Genomic DNA, 15365 nt, shown 5'->3' with positions numbered 1-15365 from the left:
TTTTAACATGCTGTCTACGTTTGTCATAGCTTTTCTTTCAAGGAGCAAGTGTCTTTTAATTTCATCGCTGCAGTCACCATTTACAGTGCTTTTAGAGCCCAAGAAAATAAAGTCTGTCACTGTTTCCATTGCTTCCCCATCTACTTGCCATGAAGTGATGGGACCAGATGCCGTGATCTTCGTTTTTTGAATGTTGAGTTTTAAGCCAACTTTTTCACTCTCCTCTTTGACTTTCATCAAGAAGCTCTTTAGTTCCTTTTTGCTTTCTGCCATAAGGGTGGTGTCATCTGCGTATCTGAGGTTATTGATATTTCTCCCAGCAATCTTGATACTGGCTTGTGCTTCATCCAGCCCAGTAGTTTGCTTGATGTACTCTGCATATAAGTTAAATAAGCAGGGTGACAGTATACAGCCTTGATGTACTCCTTTCCCAATTTGGAACCAGTCTGTTGTTCCATGCCCAGTTCTAATTGTTGCTTCTTGACCTGCATACATATTTCTCAGGAGCCAGGTAAGGTGCTCTGCTATTCCCATCTCTTGAAGAATTTTCCACAGTTTGTTGTGATTCACACAGTCAGAGGCTTTGGTGTAGTCAATAAAGCAGAAGTAGATGTTTTGTTTTTTTTTCTCTGGAACTCCTTGCTTTTTCTATGATCCAACAGATGTTGGCAATTTGATCTCTGGTTCCTCTGCCTTTTCTAAATCCAGCTTGAACATCTGGAAGTTCTTGGTTCATGTACTGTTGAAGCCTTTGTTGGAGAATTTTGAGCATTACTTTGCTAGCATGTGAGAGGAGTGCAACTGAACATTCTTTGGCATTGCCTTTCTTTGGGATTGGAATGAAAACTGACCTTTTCCAGTCCTGTGGCCACAGCTCAGTTTTCCAAGTTTGCTGGCATATTGAGTGCAGCACTTTCACAGCATCATCTTTTAGTATTTCTAACAGCTCAGATGGAATTCCATCACCTCCATCTCTATTAGCCATTATGAATCATGCTCAGGGCCCCAGCCATGACCATGGATGTACTCTAATACTACCTTGACACTCGGCAGGGACAGTGGCAAAGCTGTGGTGATCCTTGGGACACATGTGGAGGAAAGAATTATGCACTTGGTCAAGTACAGGTGCAGGCAGGTAGTCTCAGGAAAATTATAAGCTGAAGCCAGTGCTTATCAGAAGGAATCTGATAAAACCTGTTCGGGAATAATTGCCCAAAGAGAGCTTCAACTTGATCAGGTTAGATTCAAAATGATATAAGGCAGTCACCTTTATTTGTTGCTAAAGAAGGACAGAATAATTATGGGGGGAAAAATCCACAGTTGATCTCAAAACTGTGTTTTAGCCATTAGTTTCCAGTCCAGATCACCAACTTATTTTTTGCCAGCAGTTTATATCTGAATAGCCTCTGTACCTTTGGTCCTGTCAGCATGGTTCGCTGACCAGAACCATCTGTAGCACCTGGGAATGTGTTAAAAATGCAGAACTCAGGACCCATTCCAGGCCTCTGTAATTAAAATCTGCATGTGCAGGAGATCTCCAGGTGATTCTAATAGTACATTAAAGTTTGAGAAGTACTTGTTAATAGAGTTCTCTCACCTAAATTTCCTAGCTTGGTCCTCTTATAAGCCTATGTGATATATTACCCCATTTTACAGATGAGGAAACTGAGATGCTTGTGTTAAGTGCTTAGTCTAAGGTCACACAAAAATAAAGTATCCACGGTGACACTCAAAAAAGATCATCTGGCTCCCAATCCCATGCTCCTCTTACTGAACTAAAGCTGAACCAAACCTCTTTAAAACCAGTAGGGGAAATGTAGCTATTTACATATGTGACTGAAGATGGGAGAAAGGGCACAGGCAGGAAAAGAAGACAAGAGCCTGAGTCTAGTCAGTCCATCAAAAGGGTAAGAAAGCCATAATAGATTGTGAGTCAAATGTAACTCTGAAAAGCCATTGCCAAAATCACTCAGCACTGTGGTCTCAGAAAGGAAGTAAGATGCCAGGTAAGTTAGGAGAAATAGCTAACTGCTGGTGATTGAAAAATGTGAGGAGCTGCTCATTTCTGGTTAACATGAAAGTTTCAAATGGTCAGCTTGCAGCTTCCTTGGAAGCTATAACCTCTTTGATTGCCCACTGCTGTGGCAGTAATCTACTAGAGCCTTCCTTACACCAAGCTCTGGTTCCCAGAGACCCTGAGATGACACTGGGGTCATCTAGATGATCCAGGACCATATCTCCATCTCAAGATCCTGAATGTATTCACATCTGCAAAAACCCTTTTTCCACATGAGGTATCATATTCACAGGTTCAAGATTGGAGTGTGGACATCTTTGATCATCATTTTCACCAACCACAGATCTCTTCAGTCAGTCAGGGCTTTAATCTATATCACATATGGTAACTTGCCCATGAAAATGAATGTGAGTGGCTAGGTGTACATCACCTTATGCTTTGCAAGTAAATTGAGCAGACTCCATTTCAAAAACCAGATTCAGACAAAAGGACAAATTCCCAGTGTACACATTCACTGGACAAAGATTATCTCCTCGGAGCTATGCCAGGGTATAGCTTCAATTACAAGTGGTTGGCAATCTGCTCATCAGTAGCATCATTGCATTAACACAGAACATACTTGATTCTGAGTTGCTTGTGAGAATATTGGGGTATGCAGTGTTTTATTTTCAAAGTGTGCTCAGAGGCCATCCCAGGGAGGGGGAAAAGCTGCTGTGCGAAACAGAGCAAACCTGGTTTTGTCTGTCTTATGTATTATGCTTCTGCCTAGCCCCCTGCCTGGTGGCTCAGCTGGTAAAGAATCCACCTGCAATGCAGGAGACCTGGGTTCGTTCCCTGGGTTGGGAAGATCCCCTGGAGAAGGGAATGGCTACCCACTCCAGGATTCTGGCCTGGAGAATTCCATGGACTGTATAGTCCATGGGGTAGCAAAGAGTTGGACACAACTGAGCAACTTTCACTTCACTTCACTTCAAAGTTTCTATTGGACAACTGGGCTAAATGGATTTTCTGGGGTGGTTGGGGTAGATTTGAAAGCTACTGACTCAGACCAAAATAGATTCCTCCCATCCTCTGACTGGAATAGGCTCAGGGCTCAGAGTGTCGACCCCTAGTGGCCTACTATGGTAAAGCCGATAGATTGTTTCAGTTTTTGGACCCAGAGTTCAAAGAGGAAAAGGAGGAAGAGAGGAAAGATCATGTATAAATGTTGATTCCTTTGCCCCAGGGCCAAACCTTCACAACTTAATGATGGAATCAAGTAAAGAAGCATTTCAAATTATCTGATAAATAGACATTTGATCTCCATAAAACCGGAAAAGGGTCACATTGATGAAATTTTTACAAGTCTCAACTAAAGACAAGGGTTTAATACAAGAGTCCCCCATCAAGCATCTCATGCAATGTCTCTTTGGCAATTCTGGGTTCTTGTAAAATATGCTGCCAAGATCAGTACCCTCTGGATTTGCTTGTCGAATCCTTCCCATATATGTTTCCCCTTAGAAAGTCATTACCCCTTCTGGAACCTTTCCTTCCTGATGCCCATACAGCTTGATTGAACAGAATGGCCAATTCATCATCCCTGTTTATCTCCTGAGAGAGGAATTTACAGTTAAATTAAGATTTGAGTCAGATAGCACTGATGCAGATGTTTGGTTTTCTGTAGGCTGTTAATCTGAATTAGTGAAAAGTCTGATTTATGCAATAGCCCTACAGAAAGGCAGCTTTAATCTTCTGTGATTCATATAAGAGCCGTGTTGCCAAGAGTAGGTCATTTCAGACCTGCCTTAATGAGTGAACTGGGCAAAGGTCTCCTCACAATTTTCTCTAAGGTCTGAACAGACTCCCCTAAAATCCCTTACACATTTTTGTTTCATAAGGATCATAATCTTTGACTTGGAAGACACTTTAAAGATCGCTGAACTTCATTGTGTATCAATAATAGGAATCTTAATTGCCAGCTATCTGTTCACCTAAAGGTATCAAGCTCTCAGGCCTACAAAGCAATGGCTTCTTCCTGTGGCCAACTGTAGATTTTTAAGCCTTTTCTGATGTTAAGGTGAGATCTTTCCTGGCTAGATCTCGAACTAATTGATCCTAGTTTTACCTTGGAAGGCCTTCAGAGCTAGCCCACCCCCTTTCCCATAGGACAGACCTTCCGGTTTTTAAAGACTGTTGTCACATGAACCACCCTCCTCCCTGCCCCAGAATCTTCTCCAGGCAAAGAAGTCCCTGTTCCTTCATATGGCTTCTGGACTATCTTATGGTATCACATATTGAGCCGTTTATTGCAGAAGAGGCTTGGTCAGTATAAGCTTAGAGAGACTGACATCTTTTCCCCCGGTGCTCTCAAGCCTTCCACACCAGAGTCAATGCTGTCTGGAGGAGGCATCTTAAAGGCCTCCCAAACTTCTCTCCCACTGGCTTGCTCTTTGATCCCCTTCCCTCGCCCTGGATTTCCCCACTAGGATCATTGACTTGCTAAGCCAACTTCTTTGCCCTTAGTCTGGCCCATGACCATGAAGACCTACTAAATGTGGTTAGGATTAAAATGAGGCTACGCTACACTCGGTACAGACTACTTACCTCAGTGAACACAATAGCAGAATCTGATCTTTGAAAAGGTTGAACAGTTCACTTTGAAGTTGTCCACAAACGTGTCCTTTGAGCAGTTTTATTATATTCAGGGTGAAGTCACAGAGTACACTTTTAATATTTACAGACTATAGAGTAGATAGTTTAATATATTAAATGTTAATGATTTTTGATATCATCTATTATCTTTGTTGTAACCACTAGCATTCTTTTTAAAAGCAGTTTATTAAAATACAAGAGGAAATGGTGTGTGGGAAATAATTCTACTGCAGTTTGATAAATGAAGAATATGGAAATTGCACATTTGTCCTTCATCTTCTCAGTGGAATCAAGAGTTGTGTTTCCTAGTGTCGCTCATAACCAGTTTAATATACATTTGAAAAATAAATTAGTGACACATGAAAATAAGTGTAGCAAAAGTGGGAATTTAACTAACTGAACAGCTAACGGGCTTCAGGGAAGAACTGAAAGTGAAATATGGTGATGATTTGCTAACTTGAAAGCTCCACAGTGGATTCTAGACAAGAATGTGGCCCTCGGTCAATCCTGATATTGAGGTTTGTCCTGCTTGTGAAGACAGTGTTTTGGTTTTGTACTCACTTTTTGGCCCTCAGAGGGGCCCCAGCTGGGTGCAAGGTGGGCCTACAGGAAGTGAGGGTCAGACTCAGAGGTGTGCCCTACGTTCCTTAGCAGGCTGGGTGCAGCCAGATTGTCCACCAACCACAGGAAGAGCAGATGGATAGTGGAGGCACAGGAAGGTACTGTGGAGGGCAGTTTTACTTCCACTTTAAGCAATGCCATTCCCTCCCACCAATGCTGGCTCTTCCTTGGTTCCAACTGTGCAACTGCCTGGAGAAAGCAATTCTTTCTCATTAAGATGCTGAAGTCCTTCACCCCCAGCTTGAGTTCTCATGGTGTCCTCTCTGAATTCAAGTCCACCGTCCCTCTCATCCCCAAGTATTTATGTCCATCAGTGTGGGTATGAAAAAGTCATGTATCTCTCCTTGTTCTTTCTATACTTGTTTCCCCTGAGTGGTCATTGTCAACATTGACTGGCCATAGGGTCCTTCCTGAGAACACGGCAATACATTTACCTGTAAGAAGACTTAGGAAAAATAATTTCAGGCCTCATTTCACTGGTTCTCAGTCAAGGTTACGCTTAGGTTTCTAATCATCTTTATTTTGTATCTGTGTCTGTATATCTATATTTACTCATACAAATAGTTAGTCAATTTTTTCATATGTGATTTCTGTCCATGTCTACAATATTTTAATCACAATTCTGAAATTCAGAGAGTTTGGAGAACTGTTGTTTTCAGTGACTTTGAGCGAAATTCATTTGATGACAAAACCTGACCTAAACTGATGTGCAGGTATTATTTTCAAGTCTTTATGACTGTGACTGTTAACTGCAGCAGTGTTAATGAGTTTTATTAAAGGGTGCTACCCTGAATCCACTGGGGGGTATTATAGATATGGTATAGCTACCATGTGACTTGTTTAATTAAAAATCTAAATATCAAAATTCATCTCGCTTCTAAAAGTCTTTGGATAAGGAACACTTGTATACAAACACATACACACACAAGCCAGAATTTAATGCATAGATAGGAAACAAAATTAGGAAACAGCCTTTTCATTTGAAAATCATAAATGTGGGAGTACACGTTAGATCTTAACTGTCAGTCCACCAGCCAGGAAGGAGTCCCGGTATTGCCGATGCTCTATGCTGTATGTGAAACTTTACTTGGGGGGAATTGAGGCCAAGTTAGCAAGCCTCTGGATTAGTCTGACTTAAATCTGTTGCCTCAGTCTTTAGTTAGTAACCAAGACAATTGATTAGATTTAGAGGGTACTTTGCTTAAATATGGAGTCATTATACTGCAAAGGAATACAGGGAAAGAGGCACACTGAGTTGTATATATAGATCCCTGGCCCCACTGCCTCACACACACACACACACACACACACTCACTCACACACACACACACACACACACACACACACACACACACACACACACACTTTCCCAGGGGGTGTAGGCCCCTGTTTCTTCTGCTTCCCCTAATCACTTGGTGTATTTGGCAGACGAATGTACTTGCAGATAGCATTTACTTAGCAGATAGCATTTTATTTTATTTATTTTTTTTTTTTAATAAATTTATTTATTTTAGTTGGGGGCTAATTACTTTACAATATTGCAATAGTTTTTGCCATACACTGACATGAATCAGCCATGGGTTCACATGTGCTCCCCTTCCCGGACCCCCCACCCACCTCCCTCCCCATCCCATCCCTCCGGATCATCCCATTGTCCCGGCCCTGAGCCCTTGTCACATGCATCGAACATGGAATGGTGCTGTTTCACATATGACAATACACATGTCTCAATGCCATTCTCCCAGAACGTCCCACCCTCACCTTCTCCCTCAGAGTCCATAAAACTGTTCCATGCGTCTGTGTCTCCCATTCTGTCTCGCATATAGGGTTATCGTTACCATCTTTCAAATTCCATATATATGCATTAGTATACTGTATTGTTGTTTTTCTTTCTGGCTTACTTCACTCTGTATAATGGGCTCCAGTTTCATCCATCTCAGTAGAACCGATTCAAATGTATTTTTTTTTAATGGCTGAGTAATAGCATTTTAAAAGGAGCTTTGGCTATATGAAAGAGAATAGCTACCTGGGAGATGAAAGAGGCCGTCTTCAGGGGCACCAGGCACATGTAATGAAAAGGCTCTCTGAGTTGGACGAGGCGCCCATGCTGGTTTGAAGAGATCCTCTGCCTTTCCAGGCAAGAGCTATTATTATGTTGAAAATGAAGTTTTGGTGAGAGGATGAAGTGGGGGCAGGTGAAGAATAATGGTCTGTGATTCCAGAGTCTTGGACACAGGAGGGCCCTTGGAATCCCTCTCTGCCAAAACTTGCAGGTGGAGCCACAAGACCAGGTGTCCTCCAGGGCCAGGACTGGGTTTTCTGGGGAAAGCCAGACAAGGAGCTGGGAGTATGAGAGGTGGCGAGGTTCGGACAGCCAGCCAGACAGATAGGAGGACCAGTCCAGCACTGCAGCAAAGATGCTCTGGCCGCCACGTCACCCCTTTCTGTGATTTAAACTTCTCTCCAAAGAGGAGCCTGAGCTGATGAAACAGAGACAGATGAGAACCCTCCCTCGACTTTAGAGCCCCATGTCAGAGCGAAAACAGGAAAACTAGCCCCCAAAGATGATGAGCAAAAGGACAGAAAGGCAGTGACATACCCCAAAGTGCCAAGAGTCAGCTGAGGTTGATTTGTTATGGGGCACAGAGGGCAAACGATTAGTAAGGAAGAGTATGGATTATCAATAAAGACAGAGTGGCAAGTGGTGTCAATTTCCTTGTGCTTTGCTTGGTCAGCTTTACAGATTTAAAATCAGCCATTAGAGATGGTTGGTTCTGTATGATCATACTTCCTGGTTGGAGTTGTCTGAAGGGGTTACAGATATTCTGGTGGAGGAGGCTGTGCAGTGCGCACTCTCATCTCCATGGTAACACAGTCAGCCCTGCTCACCTTGGGGCTGGGCACTGGGCACCTGGCTGCCAGTGTCTTTATACAACCCTGCCCTTTGAGGGAGCTGGGAGGTTATGGTCCCAGTTTCATGCCTCTATCTAGCTGTGAGGCTGCGGCAAGAACCCCCCTCCTCTGAACGTCAGTTTTGTATGACAAAAGTGAAGATTCAACTCACCCCTTCTTGCTGAGAGGACTGTACTGCACATATAACTAAGATCGAGCCCCTTGACAAACCTGGGGATTTCTGAACAAGATAGCAACTCAAAATGTATCTTAACAGAAAAAGAAAAAAAAAAAAAACAACCTGGGACTGTGGGTCACTCCCTGGGCCTTCTGAGCCTCATAGTTCCCATCTGTGAAATGGAACGGCACACTCCACTCAGCCTGGCCCTCACAGATGATCAGTCTTCATGCCCACCTGGACTCTTTTCCAGCCAGTTTGGGAGTAAAAGAGGCAATGAATGGTGTCATTTTCCTTTCAGCCCACTCTTGGCCACGCCCCAGACCCCACCTGCAGCGCCCACCAGTGGGGGATCCGGCAGCTCCAGTGACTCGGAGAGCAGCTCAGAGTCTGACTCAGACACTGAAAGCAGTACCACTGACAGCGAAGCCAATGAGGCACCACGAGTGACCACTCCAAAGGTGGGTGAGGAGCCAGGGCCCCAACACAGCACCCCCGACATGCACACACACAATAATGCAATAATAATAGTATTCTAGCACAGTCATGACTTCAGCACAGTAAATACTTCAGAAAAGCACTCAGGTATTTGATAGCACTTTTTGCTTCTAACACATGTATTTGTAAGGTTTCTAATGGACATTTCTTGCCATGTGACTGATGTGCCATGTGACTCGCTCAGCTACTCTGAACCTGAGCTTCCCCATTACTATTATACTGGAATAGTAATCACTGAGCTCTAAAATTCCTTTTCGAGAGAACCTATGAAGCAAGTCAAGACCCACTTCTAGATCTGGGGACATAACCCCTTCCTCTAGGTTGAAGTGATGAATTGTCACTGGGCAAGTAAGATCCAAGAAGTGTGATGGTTGAAAGGTCACAGGTTTTTTTTTTTTAATTTCAAAGAATATTTTTCAAATGTGCTCAATGATAATTCATAAAAACATTTAACATAGCCCCACAAAATACCAAAATTATAATTTTGAGATCAAAGCCATGCCTTTCCCCTCCATCTTCTCTGACTGCCAGCCTCTCAGTTCTCCTGAGCTGGCACCTTATACAGCAAGCTGATCCCTCAATGGCTCTGGACACACTGTTTGTCAATAGTCAGAAAAGAATAACAGAAGAAGATGCCACAGTGACATTACTGCTGTTCGTAAGAGCCCATGCTTTGTGAATGTGGATCATGTGCCAGGCTCCATGAGAAGCTCGTGACTTGCATTTTCTCATTTCATGCTCATGACAACCCTATGGGGTCCTGGCTATCATTATTCCATTTTATAGATGAAAGGATAAGGTTCTGAGAGGGTAAGAAAGAACTTTCCCAAGATCTCACAGGAAGGGCTGAAACCAGGGTGTGTGCTACGAGAGCTGGGGCCCCTAACCTCAAGCTCTGCTGCCAACAGTAGCAGCTGCTCCAGTGGCCTCACCCCTTACCTGCCACTGCTCTGTGCAGGTTGGAATCATGGCTACTCAAAACGTTTTGAATTCTGTCATCCTCTATTGGCTGGTGCCATAAGCCTCGGCTGATGGCTTGCAAAAAAAAAAAAAAAAAAGAGCAGTTCTAATTAAAAAATGATGGCTCTTTTAGTTCAAAAGGCAGAATTCAAACTTGAGAATCAAGCACCTGAATTGTACGCATCATTTCCATGGCTTAACAGCAGACTCTAATGTCTGCAGGCATGTCCACATAAACTGATTATTGCCCATACACCGAGGAAAGTGCAGTGTTTTTTTTTGGAAGTCAAATCTTTTCATCCTTCAGTAAAAATACAAAAGGCCTCTTCTTTTTGCAGCAAATTACAACATCGTATAGGAGGCCCTGACACTTTCTTTCAGAGAAAGACTTTCGTTTTGAGTTACACTTGAGGAACGCTTACATTTCTTTTCAGGACCAGCGATCATTCTCTTAGCCTCCTGGTGAGAGGTTGAGTAATGAGTCCCACCAAAGGATTTTGGGAACCAGTTTTCCTCCCCAGCTCTCTACCCGCTCTCTGCAAAAACTCTCTGTGAAAAATTCTTTCCTTGCTGGCCAGAGTAGGGGCTAGTTTCAGAAAAAGAGTGGAACTTAGTATAGTGGAGCCACTTTGTGAAGTATTTGGCTGTCTAGGGAATGTGATAGATGTGAATTTCATGTATGTTTCTAAATGTGTGAATGGTCACTTGACAGCCAAAGCTTTTACCAGTCAACAGTCAGTGCACTGAGGGTCCTCCTGACTTCTTCCCAAAGGTGACATTCATGCTTGCCACCATTTCTCACTCCACAGCCTGAGCCACCCTCCACCAACAAGTGGCAGTTGGACAAATGGCTTAACAAAGTGACATCTCAAAACAAGTCTTTTATTTGTGGCCAAAATGAAACACCCATGGAGACGATTTCTGTGCCACCTCCAGTCATTAAACCGATGGAAGTCCAGGTCAAGGTGAAGGCAAACCCCAGCCAGGTCCTGCCTGAACCCCAAGAGAGGCCTCTCCTTGGTATCATCAGGGAGAAAGCCCATCCACGACCCACCCTGAAAACTCCAGAAACAAAGGCTCTGAAGCATAAGTCGTCCACAACTCTTGGGACAGCATCTCAAAGGACAGTTGGGAAAAAACAGCCCAAAAGGGTCGAGAAGAACAGCAGCGATGAGGAATTTACCTGGCCCATACCAAATATCACCAGCAGCACTCCCAAAGAAAAGGAAAGCGGGGAGCTTCCTGACCCCCCGAGAGGCCGCAGCAAAGCCATGGCCCAGAAGCCAGTTCCCAGGAAAGAACCGAGGGCCAGCATCCCCTTGGCTGCAGAGAAGAAGAAGTACCGAGGGCCTGGCAAGATGGTGCCAAAGTCCCGGGAATTCATTGAGACTGATTCGTCTACGTCTGATTCCAACACAGATCAGGAAGAGCCTCTGCAGATCAAAGTCCTGCCTCCATGCATGGCTCCAGGGGGCAACATGACCAAATCCAAGGAAGCCGGAAGGGCTAGCCTGACCCTCAGCAGCTTTCTCAGCAGTGGCAATGGTAACAACCCACCAGTCCCAAGTGAGGAGCCTACTCTGTCACCGGTCCCTGTCACACAAACCGAGGTTCTATCTCCTGTCCAAGATCAGGAGAATCTGAGAAATCTCTGGGTGAAGATTGACCGTCGCCTATTGTCTCGAGTGCCTGGCCAGAACTCACTCCAGGCGGCGCCAGCCAAGGTAGACCTCAAGGAGATGGCCTCAAAGCCCAAGCGGCAGACAGCTGCGGCACCTGCAGAGAAAGCCGCCCCCAAAGGCAAGCGTAAGCACAAGGTAAGCCATCCATCCGCTCTGGCCAGCCACGTGATTGGGAGCAGTGGCTGTCTGGGCTACTTTGATCTTGAATCTCCTTTTCCAGCAGGCTGGTGGCAGTGGATTGCAGTCTTTGGTGAAAGCACAGATATTAATACTTTCCCTGGGGAATGCAGTATTTGACATGACCAGGGAGGAAGTGTTAGGGATAATCATGGTTTTATAACCAATGTCAAGAATATCCAGTATGGCACGTGAGGGATTATGATGTGTAGCAACAAAGAATATGAAGTCTCCTTCTCCGGGCAGCCAGTCTGTCAGGTCGGCTACTTAAGCTGCTTCTGCTTCCCGGATTCATGGGTCACTATTCTATAGTCTCCTGCCCCAGCAGCAGCAGGGCACCCAGGACTCATAAGGTCAAAATGCATCCTCTAGGCCTTGTTAATTTCTACATACAAACATCAGTATCCCTGCCACCCAGTTCCATTTTGATTACCCTGGCTCCTACTAGACACACGTTCTGTCCAGCCTGCTTGGCCCCCTGACTTGTGTGGTTGGCTTGACTCGTGAAAATCTCTCCTGCAGGACATTTGGGTTGGATTCCTGGGCTATAAATGTAATCAGAAGGTGAAACCCAGAACGGCCTTTTCCATTGCACATCTATCTGGGAAACTGAGTTTGTGTCCAGTAGCTTCATTGCATGCATCTCTGGGTGTCACAGTAGATTTTTAGCATAACATCATCTCATGGTGATTCTTGAGTAATATTACTTTGAATAGCTGCCTTGGGGACTCCCGCAATGATGATTTAAGTCATCGTTCAGCTTTAAAGATTCACAGGTGGTTTTATCTCTGAGCTGTGGTGCCACCTTAACTAACGAGAGTATTCCAAAATAGGGAACAAAATCTGGGGCCCTTGCCCTATCACTGTTTCCCTGCTCTTAGTGATGACAGCAGTGCAACTAGGAGTAAAAGTGTACCTTCAGAACCAACACATGAAGGTCCAAAGGTGTGCCTTGCACATGGTTAATTTCCTTGCATACTGTTGGTTGTACAAGTGACCTTTGTGTGTTACCCTCAGCCCCCATGTTGCTTGGGCAGGATTTATGCCATGTTAGAATTGCAGTGTTAGTTTCTAAACTACTCATTTGTGGGGGCATTGTTGCTGGGAGAAGTGTCTGAAAATGGTAGATTCTCTTCACTTCTGGTATGAGATCTGTGTGCCACCCAATCAAAGGCTGACATCACAGCTTCTCCCTCTCTGATGCCAGCTTCTTGGTTGGAGTAGGCGAGGCAAGACGGATCAGTTTTCTGTCTGATCAAAGGTGTACTTTTAAGGTCCCTACCTAATCTAGGACCTAAAATAGAAGCACATTGTCTCCCTTACTCATTGTTTTTAAATGTCTGCCCGTGCCATGGACTTCAAACTCTGTGTATTCTTTTATTCCTGTTAAAGCCGACAGAAGTTGCAGAGAAAATCTCTGAGAAGAAGCAGCGCCTGGAGGAGGCAGCCACCAGCTGCCTGCTGCCACCTTGCATCTCGCCAGCTCCCCCCCAGAAGCCTCCCAGCACTAAAGAGTGAGTTTGCCCTGATTCTGTGATACTTTGCTGGTTTGGACTCCTAAGAAATCTCAAATGAACCCTTGAGGGTAGGGAGTCCTATCCCAAAAGAATGTTAGGTAAGAAACAGGAGTCATTCAGTTGTGTCCTGACAGCTGTCTCTGGCCACCAGCCTAACACGGGTGTGATAAAGGGTGGCCTTCAGGCTGCCAGGTTTAGGTGACCGCTTGAGCTTTTTAGCAACATTTCTTTACTCCAACTCAGACGGATGGCCAAAATCGGCCAAAGTGGACTTTTAGCACTGAGTGAAGGGTAAAAGGGAGTAAAACAATTTAAAGGACACCTGCCCCTTGAGCCAAATCACCTCCCTCTGGGCAACTTCCAGTTCTGATAGGGATGAAACCATCTCCCTTGGCCTCAACAGAATGACACAGCAGAGGCTTCCTCTTTGCTGTCAAATCATAATGCTGATATGAAGCTTGAGGGCCAGCAGCTTCATCCTGAACTCCTCAGAGGCTAAGGGGATGACATGTCTGGGGCGGCCAGGGACATGAGCTGTCTAGCAGTGCCCCCCAACCCCAGGCAGTTCTGTGCTGGGAAAAGCCAGCTCGGGGTGGACAAATTAATGCTGATCTGCTGGCAGCTCTTCTCCTGTCTATCTCTTTGCAGAAGGTGCCAGAGTCAGGCAAGAGGCCTCTTTGTCCCCTGCTCTCTTATAGGACCCCAGCCTTCCCTACCAAGCATGTTGACAGAGTTCTTCTGTCTTTCACATATCACTTCCCTAACAATCTAGTGGGTAGCTATTCCCTTCTCCAGGGGATCTTCCCAACCCAGGAATTGAACCCAGGTCTCCCGCATTGCAGGCGGATTCTTTATTGTCTGAGCCACCAGGGAAGCCCTCCCTAACAAATATGTCAGCTCCTGAAACTATTCTGTTTGGATAATTATTGCCATAAATTCATTCAGCATTAGAGGTAACTTCCATCAACGACCAGTTTTGGAACTTATTAGCAGCCCAGAGTGGAAAGGCAATCTGGCTAACTGCTGCTAACAATGGATTTCACAGATTACTGTTTAACATCAGTGACAGAGTATCAGTCTGCCACAGATAAGATGTCAGAAATAAGTTATCAGTTTACATTTGTTTGGGTCCTTGTTGTTCAGAGATGAAAGGTAAGAAAAGATCAATGACCACTAGATCTGCTGGATATATTAAGGAGATTTGGTCATGGACTGCCAGGACCTGCCAGCCCAGATTTGGTCCCGGGCTGCTGTCTCCCTGAGGACCCATAGCTCTTTGTGACACACGTTTGTATTCCCCGGTATAATTTGATATGAAATATCCCTTCAGATACTTGGAGTTCTCAGAACTAGACACTCTTCTAGTAGAGCAAGTCAGCCCCCTTCTTGAGGAGGTACCACCACTACAGGGATGCCATTTTAGTCCTTCCTCCTTGGAAAGTAGGAGGGCCCTGGAAGGATGGTATTTAACCATTAGGATAGAAGCCTATTTCCCTGCTTCTAGGCATGGTGGTGGGCTTCCCTGGTGGCTCAGACAGTATAGAATCCACCTGCAATGCAGGAGACCCCTATTCGTTCGATTCCTGGGTTGGGAAGACCTCCTGGAGAAGGGATAGGCTACCCACTCCAGTATTCTTGGGCCTCCCTGGTGGCTCAGTTGTAAAGAATCCACCAGCAATGAGGGAGACCTGGGTTCAGTCCCTGGTCAGGAAGATCCCCTGGTGGAGGGCATGGCAACACACTCTAGTGTTCTTGCCTGGAGAATCCCCATGGATGGAGGAGCCAGGCAGGCTATAGCCCATTGGGGTGTCAAAGAGTTAGACAGAATTGAGCGACTAAGCACAGCACAGGACAGACATGGTGGTACCTCCTCAGTTCCCAGGCTCTCATCTCTTTGGGCCAGGCCACCGAAAGGCACAAGGAAGAGCTAGAGGGCTGTGGGATATTGCCACACCGTCAGTCCCCATCGCAAGCCTCCTTCGATGACCCAGTAATCCCTCATGTTCCCCATTTCATAGAAGAGAGATGATTGAGTATTAAGCAAATGTCTAAATAAATCAAATTTGTTCTCATAAAATGATGTTTCACCTCATGGTCCTTATGATCTTTCTGCCTTTGTAGTAGTTAGGAGAGCAATGTTTACCCAGTAGCCTTTACCATTCAGGAAGGACCTGAATTGGGTTCTTATGTGG

General features: G+C 45.0%; 1 protein-coding gene across 4 annotated transcripts in view; it reads left to right on the top strand.

Moving 5' to 3' along the window:
• The window catches only part of AFF2 (ALF transcription elongation factor 2), a 523475-nt gene that overhangs the window by 476291 nt on the left and 31819 nt on the right, over positions 1-15365 (top strand). For all 4 annotated transcript variants that reach the window (XM_081563763.1, XM_081563762.1, XM_081563761.1 and 1 more), the window contains 3 exons: positions 8641-8800; positions 10607-11614; positions 13049-13170. In XM_081563763.1, the coding sequence (XP_081419889.1) occupies positions 8641-8800; positions 10607-11614; positions 13049-13170 (1290 nt within the window). The remainder of the gene's footprint in view (positions 1-8640; positions 8801-10606; positions 11615-13048; positions 13171-15365) is intronic.

The sequence above is a fragment of the Giraffa tippelskirchi genome, chromosome X (assembly GCF_054371585.1).
Source record: "Giraffa tippelskirchi isolate mGirTip1 chromosome X, T2T-mGirTip1v1.2.pri, whole genome shotgun sequence".
In the NCBI taxonomy this organism is placed as follows: Eukaryota; Metazoa; Chordata; class Mammalia; order Artiodactyla; family Giraffidae; genus Giraffa; species Giraffa tippelskirchi.
This window is presented reverse-complemented; position numbering and strand designations above follow the sequence as displayed.